The 17,210-nt window shown below is 39.1% G+C and overlaps 1 protein-coding gene across 4 annotated transcripts in view; it reads right to left on the minus strand.

Annotated features, from left to right (window-relative positions):
- Positions 1 to 17,210, minus strand: part of BCLAF3 (BCLAF1 and THRAP3 family member 3) — a 63,031-nt gene that overhangs the window by 11,177 nt on the left and 34,644 nt on the right. For all 4 annotated transcript variants that reach the window (XM_077816620.1, XM_077816595.1, XM_077816603.1 and 1 more), the window contains exon 10: positions 3,853 to 3,948. In XM_077816620.1, the coding sequence (XP_077672746.1) occupies positions 3,853 to 3,948 (96 nt within the window). The remainder of the gene's footprint in view (positions 1 to 3,852; positions 3,949 to 17,210) is intronic.

Here is a 17,210-nt window from a genome sequence, read left to right on the forward strand (position 1 = left end):
CTAACCAGAAGCTTAATTATGTATTTGGCAATCTGGCACTGTGATAGCAGACACATTAGAAATACCAAAGATAGATAGGTTTCAGAGTAACAGCCGTGTTAGTCTGTATTCGCAAAAAGAAAAGGAGTACTTGTGGCACCTTAGAGACTAACCAATTTATTTGGGCATGAGCTTTAGCTCACGAAAGCTCATGCTCAAATAAATTGGTTAGTCTCTAAGGTGCCACAAGTACTCCTTTTCTTTTTGCAAAGATAGATAGTAATGGGTTTTGGTCCTACCTACTGCTACGTTCAGTATCACATTCCACAAAACCAAAGTGTAGCTTATTCCAAATTACTAACACTCCTCAAAGACAAATTTATGCAATTTAAACAGATTCTGCTACAAAATTACTCCACTGCTCCAAGTTATTTGGAAAATCTTAAGATGTTTCAGTTTGAAACACAAAACAATCTAAGGTTCTAAATTTCATTTAATAATCAATGTAAAACTATTTTACAAAGATTGCTAATATTGTTTGTTTCTGAAACCATCACTTCAAAAATGAAGTAACATTGCTTTTCAAAATATTTTATTTTTAATAGCAGAGACTATATACCAAATAATATTAACATCTATGCTATCCCACCATACAACCATGACTGTAGAACATGGTTAATTAAATCATCGGAATTCCAGGATAATGATTTTATTTAAATGATAAACATACCAGGTGGGTTTACTGATTGCCCTCATCCCTTGGGTGCATTATGAATCACTAAGTCAAAGGAAGAGCTTTTTAAACCTAAAAACTTTCGGTATCCCATAAAAAAACTGCTCCTCTAGAGTTTGTTACTCTTTTCATAAAGTATTTTGAACAAAACACTTCTGCTTAGACTCAACAGAACTTGTTTCATACACAAGGAAAAAGATTCACCTAAGTCTTTTGGTTGATCAAGATATATTAACATTAGAAAGCAGTCAAACTACCATCTCAGGTATACTGAACGCACTCCACCTTCAACAACATAAGAAAATATTATATGCAAGACAAGAGAAAATTCAATGCAAAAAATAAGTTGATGAAATTTTAGGTCAAAAAATCAATATCCTTTTTCCCATACCAACCATAATCCATTGCTTTTCATACATGCAAAACATAGTGCTGCTGCATATGCTGTTTATCCAAAGTGATACTGAAGCACAAGGGAAGATATTATTGACTGCAGCACAGGGGTGCACAGCACAAGTTGCATGCATGAATGCAACAGTGGCTTAAAGCTCACCTTTATGTTCCCCCAATCCTAAGCAGAATTCCAAGTTGACATGAATTAAGACTGACTTCAGGCTGCTTTAAGTTACATCAAGTGCCAACAGACCAAAGGGTTCCATATGGCAGGCAGGGAATCAACCCTGATGTAACAGAACCATCTACTTCCCCTGTGCTGGTAAATAGACAGGAGGTGCTGACACAGGTGCCATTATGGTAATGTGTACACCAAAGGATCCCAAAATAATATTCTCTGTAATGTAATTTTAGTGTAAGACTACTTTTTTAACCTGTTAACTACAGTAATAACTAAAAAAGGCTAATTTTATAACACTATGAACTTTATCTTGAGGAAAGTTTGTTTTTCTTTTAATCTGGTGGGACTTGTTGGCTAAGTGCATTTAGTAATAGGCTACGGAGAAAGACACCACTAGCCAGGATGGGAGAGCCTGAAAGTCATTTCTATCTAATGGTTCCATTGGTTTAAGTATAGTTAAGAATAAGAAAGTCTGAAATTTGAATTTAGGCTTTGGTGCCAACTACCTGTATATACTTGGTCATAATAATTCTACCTCAATTTCCCTATGTGTAAAATGATAATGCCTACCTACTTTACACAAGTTTTTTTTTTTAAAAAAAAATCCTTGCAGTGACCTTGTAAATATCAAGCTTTTTCAGTGGCTTATCTGAAGTGTGTTTTGTGGAAAAGGTGGATTAACTGTGATCACTCCTCCACCATTCACATGGCTCATGGAGAAAAGGGATATTCTGGACCATGAGTCAGTGACCTAATTGCCTTATACCAAGGCCACTTTAAACTAGAAGAGGTTGACCCAGATTTGATCAGCGTTTTCCTATTATGAATGGACCTAATTGGGCCCATGCACAGCATGCCACTCACAACAGGAAGGAAGAGATACAAGTAATCTTTGTTTTACATTTAATTGACTTTGACCCCAGGGTGCCTTTTACTGTCAAGACACATTGGGAAGCCTCTGCAATACCCCAGAATCGGGTGATTTTGCTGACTCTCTTACATCTTGGGGTTCCTGTAAACAAAACCTAAAAGGAATACTTATCAGATAGAATGAGAAAATATAAAACATAAGAAGATTACTGTTTGGGATTCATTATATCGATTTAGGGCAATTTTACATGAAAAATGCAAACAGAATGCAGTAGAAGTGCAACTAAAAAGGGCGATTTTTTTTCTTAAACTTGGAAAATACTTTGAATTTCTCATGTAGCGTTATGACAGCTACAACATTCCACCAGACTTAATTTCAAAAAAATTTCAGTGGAACAGTATCCAAACAAAATAATGAAATTAGGAGTGAATATATTCATGTAAGGTGTTTCCTCATAGGCAGATTTGACAGATTTTGATTTCTGTTTGTTTTTTAATAAATTTTGACAGATAGCAATGTTTATTTACGCTTTTTTTTAAAAATTATTTAAATTTTCACAGTTGTGGGAAGTTATGGAGAAGGTCAGGCAATAGTTATTTAATGACAGTAGATGGTGATTCAAAAAGTTAAAGCTTTAACTGTTGAAACACAAATTGTCAACATCACATGTCAAAAAATACAAAGTAAATATCCTTAAATCAAATTCTGAAGCAACATTTCTCTTACTTTGCCTATCTGTGAATGTCTATTCTTATGGATAGAAATATTTGTGTTGGTTTGTTTGCATATGGTAAAATCAATGTTTACCAACATTTACTGATAAAAACCCTAATATCTTTCCAAGTCTATTTATTGGTCAGATGTTTTAGTAACTCCCATTTTTTCTGCAATTTTGATTCTAACATTTGCTTTTTAAGGTTATTTTTCCTCTTCTATTGTCCAACACTAGCCCCATGATCTTGCCATTCTCTCCTTCCTTGCCCAACTCTCCTTTCAACCTTACTGTTTTGCCATTCTGTTTGCCCTCTCCCTTAATAATGTTATTTAAAATTACACCCTGGAAAAAAAAGTCAGCTCTCTTACCAACCTGGGAGACCCCAAATTCTAGTAACTTAGGGTATGTCTACACAACCCGCCAGATCAGCGGGCAGCGATCAATCCAGCGGGGGTCAATTTATCGCGTCTAGTCTAGACATGATAAATCAGCCCGAGTGTTCTCCTGTCGACTCCTGTACTCCACTGACATGAGAGGTGTGGGTGGAGTCGACGGGGGAGCAGCAGCAGTCAACTCACCGCGGTGAAGACACCACAGTATGTCGATCTAAGTACGTCAACTTCAGCTACATTATTCACGTAGCTGAAGTTGCATAATAGATCGATCCCCTCCCCCCCAGTGTAGACCAGGGCTTAGTCTTCCAAAATATGATAGCACTCCAGCTGTTACAGGAGGGTTTGGGGACCTGGGGAGGGAAAGGAGAGGAATTTTCAGACATCCAGTTCTGACATAACTCCCCTCCTACTGAAGTCAAGGTAACCCCCCATTACTTCAATGGGAACAAAGTTCAGCCAATGCTGACCATTTTTGAAAATCTCACCACTAACATGTCTGTTTAGGGCAACATGCCTAAATCACAACACCACAGCCTGAAATGAAACCTTATGCAACACATACACTTGACAAGAGTCAATCAATACCTTAAAGGGTCTTTTGAAGGGTCTTGGATTTTCCAGGTGTCCTCCAAATGGTCTGTGAGTAAAAATGTCATTTGTTTTTGCAGCATAATAAGAATTCTAGAAAAATGGCACAGATAGTTTATCAATGTTAAAAACAATCGTTTCAAAGAAACAGACAATTTTTAGATGAAGCTAATTTGTACTGTACTTTTTTGGCCTAAGATTATAACTGTGATGGATTAAGTCAGTGAAATTGCAGCAGTGCCTTGCCTATTGAACTGGAGTATAAGTTGCAGAGACTTATTTCAGATTACAGAGTAGTAGCCGTGTTAGTCTGTATTTGCAAACAGAAAAGGAGTACTTGTGGCACCTTAGAGACTAACAAATTTATTTGAGCATAAGCTTTCGTGAGCTACAGCTCACTTCATCGGATATGTCCCCTGAATACGTCCCCTGGACACAGTTGGCAATGGATTGACAGAGCCAGAAGATTACCCAGAAGTCACCTACTACAGGACAGGCCCAACAAAGAAAATAACAGAATGCCACTAGCCATCACCTTCAGCCCCCAACTAAAACCTCTCCAACACATCATCAAGGATCTACAACCTACCCTGAAGGATGACCCATCACTCTCACAGATCTTGGGAGACAGGCCAGTCCTTGCTTACAGACAGCCCCCAACCTGAAGCAAATACTCACCAGCAACCACACACCACACAACAGAACCACTAACCCAGGAACCTATCCTTGCAACAAAGCCCGTTGCCAACTGTGTCCACATATCTATTCAGGGGACACCATCATAGGGCCTAATCACATCAACCACACTATCAGAGGCTTGTTCATCTGCACATCTACCAATGTGATATATGCCATCATGTGCCAGCAATGCCCCTCTGCCATGTACATTGGTCAAACTGAACAGTCTCTACTTAAAAGAATAAATGGACACAAATCAGACGTCAAGAATTATAACATTCAAAAACCAGTCGGAGAACACTTCAATCTCTCTGGTCACTTGATTACAGACTTAAAAGTGGCAATACTTCAACAAAAAAAACTTCAAAAACAGACTCCAATGAGAGACTGCTGAATTGGAATTAATTTGCAAACTGGATACAATTAACTTAGGCTTGAATAGAGACTGGGAGTGGATGGGTCATTACACAAACTATTTCCCCATGTTTATTCCCCCCCCCCCCCAAACTGTTCCTCAGACGTTCTTGTCAACTGCTGGAAATGGCCCACCTTCATTATCACTACAAAAGGTTCCTCCCCTCTCCCCCCCCACTCCTGCTGGTAATAGCTCACCTTAAGTGATCACTCTGGTTACAGTGTGTATGGTAACATGCATTGTTTCATGTTCTCTATGTATATAAATCTCCCCACTGTATTTTCCACTGAATGCATCCGATGAAGTGAGCTGTAGCTCACGAAAGCTTATGCTCAAATAAATTTGTTAGTCTCTAAGGTGCCACAAGTGCTCCTTTCCTTTTAGACTTATTTCAGTTCCCACAGCTGAAAAGACATAGGGCTCCACTCCAGAATATGGCCCCTTTGGACTGTACAGCAGCCAGATCTTTCCAACTGAAGATTACCCTGGTGTGGGGCAGAGAGCCATCAGATGGCACAGAGCCAGCATAGCAGCCTCCTATACTAACCCTCTTTGAGGGGGAAATGGAGGGCACGGGGGAGGGAGGAACAGGAGTGATGCAACCAGATCTTTGGTGATTCCTGGCTGGCAGATGGGGCTACTATTTTTTTTTCAGAGTCATTACCAGTCAGACTTTATAACATTAGAGCAGCCATATGCATTTCTAGCACGCTCATTACTGTAATACCCATGCACTGAACATCACCTTAAGAACTGCATTAGATTTGTCCGTAAGGAGGACTACTCTTCACCCTTTCTTGATTGTGGCATGTATCAATATAAAAGAGGCTCATCTACCCTAGAGACATGCACTATTTCAGAAGCAAGTGACACAACCAAGCGGTGTTGGAAGTGTTTGTCACTACAACTGTTGAGTGTGTATGCAATTAAGCAGCCTTGGTTATGTAAAACAGTGCAGTGCCTCCACACGCAGCACTCCCTCCCACCGCTGCTTGACCTGTGCATTGTGACCCTCTTCCCATAGTTTCCAGCACAGCTGCCGGGAGCTCATGCATTTTTTAAACATATATGACATGTATTAAGTTATTTTCATACATAAATCTATCTTCCAGATGCATGTAAAATATAAATACAAATATAAAAAAGTGTTATAGAAATTGTTTTATGTAGGCAGAGCTTAAATGATGCTAAGTTCTTCTTTTAACAACTGAAAATTCACCATAATTTTTAACGCTTCTTTTAATGATAAATCATTAATATTTCTAAAAGTTTTGAATTTGTTGGGACTCCTATTTTCTTCAAACAAACAATTTTTTGATCTTTGAAACAGTTATAGTGTTCTAAAGAAAACTCATGAAAGAAAAGTATCTATACCAGTGGTTCTCAACCAGGGGTACAGGTACACCTGGGAGCATGCAGAGGTCTTCCTAGGAATACATCAACATAGCTATATATTTGCCTAGTTTTACAACTGGTTAGATAAAAAGCACAAACAAAGTCAGTACAAACTAAAATTTCATAAAGACAATGACTTTTTTATACTGCACACTGAACTATAAATACAATATTTATATGCCAATTGATTTTATAATTATATGGTAAAAATGAAAAAGCAAGCAATTTTTCAGTAATACTGTGCTGTGATATAAGAATGGCCATACTGGGTCAGACCTAAGGCTGTCTAGCGCAGTATCCTGTCTTCCGACAGTGGCTAATGCGAAGTGCCCCAGAGTGAATGAACAGAACAGGTAATCATCAAGTGATCCTCCCTTGTCACCCACTTCCAGCTTCTGGCAAACAGAGGCTAGGAAAACCATCCCTGCCCAGCCTGGCTAATAGCCACTGATGGATCTATCCTTCATGAACTTATCTACTTCTTTTTTGAACCCTGTTAAATTCTTGGTCTTCACAACATCCTCAGATAAGGATTTACACAAGTTGACTGTGCACTGTGGTGAAAAATACCTCCTTTTGTTTGTTTTAAATCTGCTGCCTATTAATTTCATTTGGTGACCCCCTCATTCTTGTGCAAGGAGAAGGAGTAAATAACACTTCCCTATTTACTTTCTCCACACCAGTCATGATTTTATAGACCTCTATCATATCCCACCCACCTCCATCGAATCTTTTCCAAACTGAAAAGTCCCAGTCTTATTAGTCTCTCCTCATATGGCAGCCGTTCCATACCCCTAATAATTTTTGTTGCCCTTTTCTGAACCTTTTCCAATTCCAATATATCTTTTTTGAGATGGGGCAACCACATCTGCGTGCGGTATTCAAGATGTGGGTGTACCATCGACTTATACAGAGGCAATATGATATTTTCTGTCTTATTTCCTAATGATTCCCAACATTGTTTGCTTTTTTGACTGCCGCTGCACATTGAGTGGATGTTTTCAGAGAACTATCCATAATGACTCCAAGATCTCTTTCTTGAAGTATAGTTGGGATTAGGTTTTCCAATGAGCATTACTTTGCATTTATCAACACTGTATTTCTTCTGCCATTTTGTTACCCAGTCACCCAGTTTTGAGAGATCCTTTTGTAGCTCTTTGCAGTCTGCTTGAGACTTCACTATCTTGAGTAGTTTTGTAACATCTGCAAATTTTGCCACTTCACTGTTTACCCCTTTTCCCAGATCATTTATGAATATGTTGAATAGGTCTGGTCCCAGGACACCATTATTTACCTCTCTCCATTCTGAAAACTGACCATTTATTCCTACGCTTTGTTTCTTTTAACCAGTTACCAATCCATGAGAGGACCTTCCCTCTGATTCCATGACAGCTTACTTTGCTTAAGAGCCTTTGATGACAGACCTTGTCAAAGGCTTTCTGAAAATCCAAATATTTTTACACGTCATTCGCTAGAGTTATGCTCCTTTCTATTTTCCTCACTAGGACTTAACTTCCACTTTTTAAAGGATGCCTTTTTCATCTCTTACTGCTTCTTTTACTTTGTTGTTTAGCCACGGTAGCATTTTTTTGGTTCTATTACTATGTTTTTTAATTTGGGGTATACGTTTAAGTTGCACCTCTATTATGGTGTCTTTAAAAAGTTTCCATGAAGCTTGCAGGGATTTCACTTTTGGCGCTCTACCTTTTAATTTCTGTTTAACTAACTTCCTCATTTTTTGTGTAGTTCCCCTTTCTGAAATTAAATGCTAGAGTGTTGGGTTGCTGTGGGGTTTCCCTTGATTTAGTCCTAAGTAGAGCAGAGGATCTGGTCCAAGAGGTGAATATAGCTGGACTGCTTGGTAATAGTGACCATAGTAGTGACAGATCCTGTGCTCCAAGTGGGACTAAATCAAGAATTGCCTCTCCTCTTGTGGGTTCCAGGACTAGCTACTCTAAGAAGCAATCATTTAAAGTGTCAAGAAACTTTTTCTCTGCATCCCGTCCTGAAGTGACATGTACCCAGTCAATATGGGGATAGTTGAAATCCCCAATTATTATTGAGTGTTTTTGTTTTTATAGCCTCTCTCATCTCCCTGAGCATTCATAGTCACTATTCACCATCCTGGTCATGTGGTCGGTAATATATTCCTACTGCCATATTCTTATTATTGGAGCAGGGAATTACTAGCCAGAGATTCTATGGTACAGTTTGGTTCATTTAAGATTTTTACTTCACTTGATTCTATGCTCTCTTTCACATATAGTGCCACTCCCCCACCAGCATGACCTGTTCTGTCTTTCCGACATATTTTGTACCCTGGTATTACTGTGTCCCATTGATTATCCTCATTCCACCACATTTCTGTGATGCCTATTGTATTAAATGAGGATATTGATATAAGACACTAGTTCATCCATCTTATTACTTAGACTTCTAGCATTTGTATATAAACACTTCAAAAACTTGTCACTTTTTAGCACTTTGTCTCCCATTACATGATGTAATTGAATGAGACTCTTTCATTTGTCTGTTTCTCACCAGATCCTACCCATATTTTATCATCTTCCATTCTCTCCTCCTTACTAGGACAGAGAATCTCCATTAACAAATCCTCCCCTAAGGGATGTCTCTTTCAGAACCATGTGCTCCTCCGCACCTGTTAGCTTTCCCCCAACCCTTAAAATTAAAAAGGCCATAGAGCAGTTTTAAAAAAAAAAAAAGTGCAAGCAATCTGGCTCCATTTTGGTTTAGGTGGAGCTCATCCTTCCTGCATAGGCTCCCCCTTTCCCAAAAGTTTCCCCTGTTCCTAATAAATCTAAACCCCTTCTCACTACACCATTGTCTCATGAATGCATTGAGACCCTGCAGTTCTGCCTAACTGGCCCTGTGCATGGAACTGGAAGCATTTCAGAGAATGCCACCATGGAGGTCCTGGACTTCAATCTCTTACCTAGCAGCCTAAATGTGGCCTCCAGGACCTCTCTCCTATCCTTCCCTATGTCATTGGTACATACATGTACCACAACCACCGGCTCCTCCCCAGCACTATACACAAATCTAATCTAGATGTCGAGAGACATCCACGACCTTCGCACCAGGGAGACAAGTCACCATGCAGTTCTCCCGGTCATAGCAAACCCAGCTATCTATGTTTCTAATGATCGAATCCCCCAACTATTACCTTGACACTTTTGTATGTTTATTTCTGGTTTTGTAAGCAAGTAGTTTTTAAGTGAGGGTGAAACTTGGGGTACCCAAGACAAATCAGACTCCTGAAAGGGGTACAGTAGTCTGGAAAGGTTGAAAGCCACTGATCTATACATTCCAGAATGTGTTACAGTTCAATAATGATACATTTGCAGTTAACAGCACTGTGTCTGGGATTTCATCCAGGTGTCTGATGTCAAATTATTAACAACAGATTATGCAACCAGTTGTTTCTTACTGCTGCTTAATTATAATGAACGGAAATAGAACAAAATTAGTTGAAAAAAATAGCTGAAGATAATTTTTAAAGAATTAGTATTTAATAATTTAAAAGAGTCTTGCTTGTGTTCAGCGATATCTTACATTATTAAGAACAGAAAAAATAAAAATCTGAATTTATTCTCTTCATTTAGGCTAGATTTTTACTCTTCACTCAACTTGAATAATAAAAACAAAAACTGACAGTTTCTATGTCTGGGTCTCATGCACTAGTTACTTTTTAGGTTGCAAATATTGCAGAAAAATGTTTTAAATTCAGTGACAAGTTTATTTGAAGTTAAAGATAATCATGAAAGTGTTTTATTAATTTAGTTTGTTTTAAACAGAAATAAAGAGGTGACTAAGAGAATCAGTTGAAAATGAAGTCTTTCAAAAGGCCTTTACAAGATCTCTCACAAGAGGCGACAGAAACTAGATAGTTATGGAATGAAAGGCAAAGTATTGTCAAAGAACAAAAACTGGCTAAGAGGCAGGAAACACAGTAAGAATAAGTGGTCAGTTTACATCATGGCAAAAGGTAAAGAGTGGAGTGCCTGAAGGTACTTATTAAATCTGGTGTTGTTTAATATATTTATTATAATCTAGAAAGAAAAGTGAGCAGTGAAGTGACAAAATTTGCAGGTGGCAAAGTTATTTATATTGATCAATTCTAGACAAGTATTCAGAGAGTTAACCCAAGACAAGTGAATGAGCAGATGAAGTTCAGTCATGATAAATTCGAAGAAATGCACACTGAAGGGGCAAATTTAAGCTACTACTACACCTGATAGGTTTCTAAATTAACAGTGCTAACTCAGGAAAGGGACCTGGACATCACTGTAAAGACCTCTGGCAGCTGCATATTGAGCAAATAATGATGCATAAGGAATGGGATAGGGAATATTATGGAAAATATTATAATATTTGCATCTGCAATCTTGTGTTCAAAGGTTACCCCATCTCAAAGGATATTATTACAGAATTAGAAGGGGTTCAGAAGGACAAAAATGACTGAGGGCATGGAAAAAACTCTTCTGAAGAGAGATTGAAGAGAATGGGACTGTTTACATAGAAAGGAGATCAATAAAAGGCAACATGATAATAATATATAAAATAATGAGTGGCATAGAGAAGGTACATCAGGAGTTTCTGTTCTTCCTGTCTCATAATACAAGAATACAGGGGCATTTAATGAAATCAAAAGGTGTCAGCTTTTATTTATTTATTTAAATAAAATACGTAATTAGAGCACGGAACTCATTGAAGCCAAGACTTGTCCAGGCTCTCTTTGAATCTTTGTATTTACATGGATAACTAGAATATCTAGAAAGAAGAAAAGGAGGACTTGTGGCACCTTAGAGACTAACCAATTTATTTGAGCATGAGCTTTCGTGAGCTACAGCTCACTTCATCAGATGCATACCGTGGAAACTGCAGCAGACTTTATATATACACAGAGAATATGAAACAATACCTCCTCCCACCCCACTGTCCTGCTGGTAATAGCTTATCTAAAGTGAGCAACAGGTTAGGCCATTTCCAGCACAAATCCAGGTTTTCTCACCCTCCACCCCCCCACACAAATTCACTCTCCTGCTGGTGATAGCCCATCCAAAGTGACAACTCTTTACATAATGTGCATGATAATCAAGTTAGGCCATTTCCTGCACAAATCCAGGTTCTCTCACTCCCTCACCCCCCTCCAAAAACCCACCCCCATACACACACAAACTCACTCTCCTGCTGGTAATAGCTCATCCAAACTGACCACTCTCCAAGTTTAAATCCAAGTTAAACCAGAACATCTGGGGGGGGGGGTGTAGGAAAAAACAAGAGGAAATAGGCTACCTTGCATAATGACTTAGCCACTCCCAGTCTCTATTTAAGCCTAAATTAATAGTATCCAATTTGCAAATGAATTCCAATTCAGCAGTTTCTCGCTGGAGTCTGGATTTGAAGTTTTTTGTTTTAAGATAGCGACCTTCATGTCTGTGATTGCGTGACCAGAGAGATTGAAGTGTTCTCCGACTGGTTTATGAATGTTATAATTCTTGACATCTGATTTGTGTCCATTTATTCACATCCACCAATGTGATTTATGCCATCATGTGCCAGCAATGCCCCTCTGCCATGTACATTGGTCAAACTGGACAGTCTCTACGTAAAAGACTTTTTCTTTTTGCGAATACAGACTAACACGGCTGTTACTCTGAAACCTAGAATATCTAGAGTTATAACAGTTAATGCTAACAAAAATATTATTGGTAGGGGGATAAAACATTATGTTTCATGGCTTAAACCAACCTGTAACTATTGGGTATTAGCATGAAACCTTCACGGAGGAAAGGCTACCTTGCATCTGAAGGTTTCTTGCACCTTCCTCTGAAACTACAGTGTGGGGCTACTGTCAGGAGACACGATACCGGACTAAATGGTCCACATATCTGATCTAGTATGGCAACTATGTTAAACTTTGGACCCAAACTACCAGACATTTTCCATTTAACAGCAATAGTTAAACTATGACAACAAAATTGAGCTTACATCAACTTTCTAGTAGTATTTCAGTTGTATCAAGGACAATCATTTTATTATTTTTATATATAAAGCACAACATAATCTCAGGTTTCATGTCAAGCAGGATCTGAATATCTGGTATGACCTGCCACTCAGATTTAAATCTTTCAAATATCAGTTGCTTCTTTAATGCCTGCATACGATGCACCTGAACCAACCATTTAATCTAAGAGCCAGACAAGCACGATTTAACCATAAAGTATTTTAAATACTGAATACACAAAAGTTAAGCAGAAATATCCACACTACATCATAAAAACTGGATGTCCAATCTAATTTAAAATATCATTTTAAGTAACTTCAAGGACTTATTTCTGTCCTGATTTAAATATTCTTTTTAAAATGTTATTTATAGAGCTTTGCCTACAGTCATGCTTGCCCTTGGAAACCTGCCCCTCTAATACAATCTTCTTGCTGTATAGTTATGTGTCAACGAAAGCAATTACACTTAAAAGGGGAGTGGTTAAGGTTGCGTTTTGTCATTTAAAAAGAATATATCTTATGATTGCATGCTGAACACCCCAAACAGAAAGGCTAGCCAGACATTCATTCCACTTGTTCCCCTAAATTTTATGATTTTGCTGATATTACGCTAAACTGTTACAGTTCTTCCGCAGAACCCAGGATGAATTCCTTAATCCACACCAAAATTGAGCCAAATAAAAAGATTAATGTGGATGTAATTTATCTGTTGCAGTTTGGGATTTATTTATTTAAAAGGTTTAGTTTCTTATTACATGGGACACTTCACACAATTTTAGGATTAATTTGTTTTAAAAAAATTTTAGCACCTTTTACATTTCTAGATTAAATTCAGGCTATAAACCATTTTATTACTGTGGGAAGAGCTGGAGTAAAATACAGTCACTGCCCCCTGCACAAATACCCCTCCACTCTGACCTTTGTTAATTACTTATTATTCCACAACATGATCTCTAGTTATATAGCTCAAAGATACTGGCCTATTTTGCTCCCATAGTGCAATAGAATATGTTTAATTTACTTTTCACAAACCCCTAACTCTCAACATTTCAGGTTTCTCCCTCCCATATCTGTATTTCCTGTCTGTGTATCTACATGCATTTTTCCAAGCTGAATCATTTTACTCTCTCTAGGTCACTTCATTATCAAATTATTACCTATTATCTCTTCTTCCCTTGTGGCTATTTGCAACTGCCCATCCACCAAGCACAACTTTTTATGAGTGTCATTAACATTCGCCCAGTTCTAGATCATTTATGAAGATATTTGGTTAGAGTGGCCCCAACATTAACATCTGTGGGATTCCACAAACTATCTTCTTCAAATCTGACACACTGCTATTTAAGTCTTTTTTTTTTTTTAAATGGTCCTGCCTCCAGTTTTGAATCCATGCGACAATATTCATATCCAAGGCCACATGAATTTGTTTTGGTAGTAGGATTCTGTGGGATACTAATGCTTTACTAAGATCCAAATACTAATCTTCCAAATTCCCTTTCCCTTTTTGAGTGACTTGATAAATTAGCAATGAAGAATATCGGTCAAAAATTATTTTTAGTGGATAGATTTCTACGCTGCTTACTTCCCATGATTTTGTTCTTCTCTTGATACTTAGTGATTTCTCTTAACATTTCTTCTATATTTTATTAGAGATAGAATTGATAGTAAATTAATTGCTAGGATCACTCTTCATTTTGAAGACCAATACTACCTCTGCTTTTTCTAATGATCTGGCACATACCCCGTGTTCATGACATTTCAGAAATATGTGTCATTCATGAGTTTTACAAATTCCCTTAAGAGCACAGAATGTATATTATGCAGACTGGATGATCTGTGTATTCATATTTAATGTACTTTATTTCCTTACTTGCTTTTTGTCAATAACTTGTATAACATTGTCTCACTTTCTATTTGTGTAAAATTCTCAGGTTTTCTTGAAGGCAGATCTTTTTGAAAAGGAGTTTAATATTAGAGCCATTTTGGGATCTTTATTTTCATTCAGTTCTTTAAATAGCTGCCTTCACTCTTCTCTACTGCAGTACTTTCCAACCCAAGAGATGCCAGACTACTCTAGGGGGATCAAGGCCAAAAGCAATAGATGTTGAGAAAGCTGTGTGGCTCTGGATCTACCTTAACGCACCCTGCAAAATTACTCTTAAGCTAAAGCTACAGGTGGCTCCTTGAAAACAATCTTATCTCCCTGCTCCTGCAACAGCCTATAATTCTGTGATAGATGCTCACTTGTACAGAGATCAGGCTTAAGCTACAGCCTATCAGGCAAAGTTCTTCTCCCATGGCACTCAGCTCAGCTACAAGAATATCTGCCACCCAGCCACTACAATACACCCCACGAATGGCTATCTTAGCAGCATACAATGAGTGGGGAAATAGTAAGAGGGAGCAAAATGAAGAGAAACATTTTTTAAAAGACAAAAAAAAACAATACAGAAGAGAGAAGATGGATGGGAAAGGAAGCACAAGTGTGCCAGGGCAAGACAAGGGCAAAAAGGGATGCTCATCTGCCAATCTGTCACAACTGGGAGTTCTGACTAATAAAGACTGGTAAAAAATGTTCTAGTGCTGTCCCTAAAAGCCCTTTTAATCTCTTAAAACATTTGGCTAGCACTAACTCATTCTAATTTTTGCTGACATCTTCTAGATCAGTGGTTCCCAAACTTGTTCCGTTTGTGCAGGGAAAGCGCCTGGAGGGCCGGGCTGGTTTGTTTACCTGCCGCGTCCACAGGTTCGGCCAATCGCAGCTCCCAGTAGCTGCGGTTCGCTGCTCCAGGCCAATGGGAGCTGCTGGAAGCAGCGCAGGCTGAGGGACATACTGGCCGCCACTTGTCTTCAAACTGGCTAGCACATGGTTGGCTCTCCCCTCTTCGGGATGCCCTGCATTGTTCTTTCATAGCTGACGTTGCTTCTTACTCAGCAACTCATCATTGCCGGAACTTGTAAGTGTCAAGGCAAAGGCTTTTTCTGCTATCCAAGAACTCTCGTTTGCAGTTTCCTGTTAAATATCAGGCTAAAGTTTTCACTGCACCCTCGGTAGACACAATGCATTAACTCAGTTCCCACTCTGAACCAACACCCTTTTGATTTGCATTGAGTCTGTTAACTGCTAAGCCAGGCTCTCACGGTTTCAAATGCATAATTTCAATTTTAGTTCTGAATGAAGTATTATTCATGTCCTGTCCTAAACTGTTCTGTAGCATTGTCAGAGCTGTTAGCGAGTTGCCATATTACATCCCCAAAGTAACTGCATTTCAGTGGTTGGTGAAACTAATTGTGGGTAATAAAAACAAACTTCTGGTAGACTAAGGAAAAGTTTGATGAACCCACGGAAGTTTGACATTAAAATATTAACTAGATGTGTCAAGACATTGAATAAGGAAGACCACAAATTTGATGTCTCCTATCTAGTTTCTTTTATTTATTCTGCATGCACCAAAACAGTCCCTTGAAAACTCAGGAAGTTGAGGCTTTAGTTCTAGTTTACAGCATGCCTTTGCTTATCCAACTCTGTTAACTTACAGTCACTTGAGGGTATTTCAATACCCAAATAGTTATAGTGGCACAGCTACAGCTGCATCACTGTGGTGCTTCAACGTAGACATTACTAACGCTGACGGGAGAAGTTCTCCCACTGGTTTAGTTAATCCACCTCCCTCAGAGGAGGTAGCTAGGTCGACAGAAGAATAATTCCGTATACCTAATGCGATCTACACCAGGGGGTAACTCAGGGGTGTGGATTTTTCACACCTCTGAGAGACATAGAATCATAGAATATCAGGGTTGGAAGGGACCTCAGGAGGTTCATCTAATCCAACCCCTGCTCAAAGCAGGACCAATCCCCAACTAAATCATGCCAGCCAGGGCTTTGTCAAGCCTGACCTTAAAAACTTCTAAGGAAGGAGATTCCACCACCTCCCTAGGTAACGCATTGCAGTGTTTCACCACCCTCCTAGTGAAAAAGTTTTTCCTAATATCCAACCTAAACCTCCCCCACTGCAACTTGAGACCATTACTCCTTGTCCTGTCATCTTCTACCACTGAGAACAGTCTAGAACCATCCTCTTTGGAACCACCTCTCAGGTAGTTGAAAGCAGCTATCAAATCCCCCCCTCATTCTTCTCTTCTGCAGACTAAACAAGCCCAGTTCCCTCAGCCTCTCCTCATAAGTCACGTGTTCCAGACCCCTAATCATTTTTGTTGCCCTTCGCTGGACTCTCCAAATTTTCCACATCCTTCTTGTAGTGTGGGGCCCAAAACTAGACACAGTACTCCAGATGAGACCTCACCAATGTCGAATAGAGGGGAACGATCACGTCCCTCGATCTGCTGGCAATGCCCCTACTTATACATCCCAAAATGCCATTGGCCTTCTTAGCAACAAGGGCACACTGTTGACTCATATCCAGCTTCTCGTCCACTGTCACCCCTAGGTCCTTTTCCGCAGAACTGCTGCCTAGCCATTCGGTCCCTAGTCTGTAGCTGTGCATTGGGTTCTTCCGTCCTAAGTGCAGGACTCTGCACTTGTCCTTGTTGAACCTCATCAGATTTCTTTTCGCCCAATCCTCCAATTTGTCTAGGTCCCTCTGTATCCTATCCCTACCTGCCACCGTATCTACCACTCCTCCTACTTTAGTATCATCCGCAAATTTGCTGAGAGTGCAATCCACACCATCCTCCAGATCATTTATGAAGATATTGAACAAAACCGGCCTCAGGACCGACCCTTGGGGCACTCCACTTGATACCGGCTGCCATCTAGACATGGAGCCATTGATCACTACCCGTTGAGCCCGACAATCTAGCCAACTTTCTACCCACCTTA

This window comes from Eretmochelys imbricata, chromosome 1, assembly GCF_965152235.1.
Source record: "Eretmochelys imbricata isolate rEreImb1 chromosome 1, rEreImb1.hap1, whole genome shotgun sequence".
NCBI lineage: Eukaryota > Metazoa > Chordata > Testudines > Cheloniidae > Eretmochelys > Eretmochelys imbricata.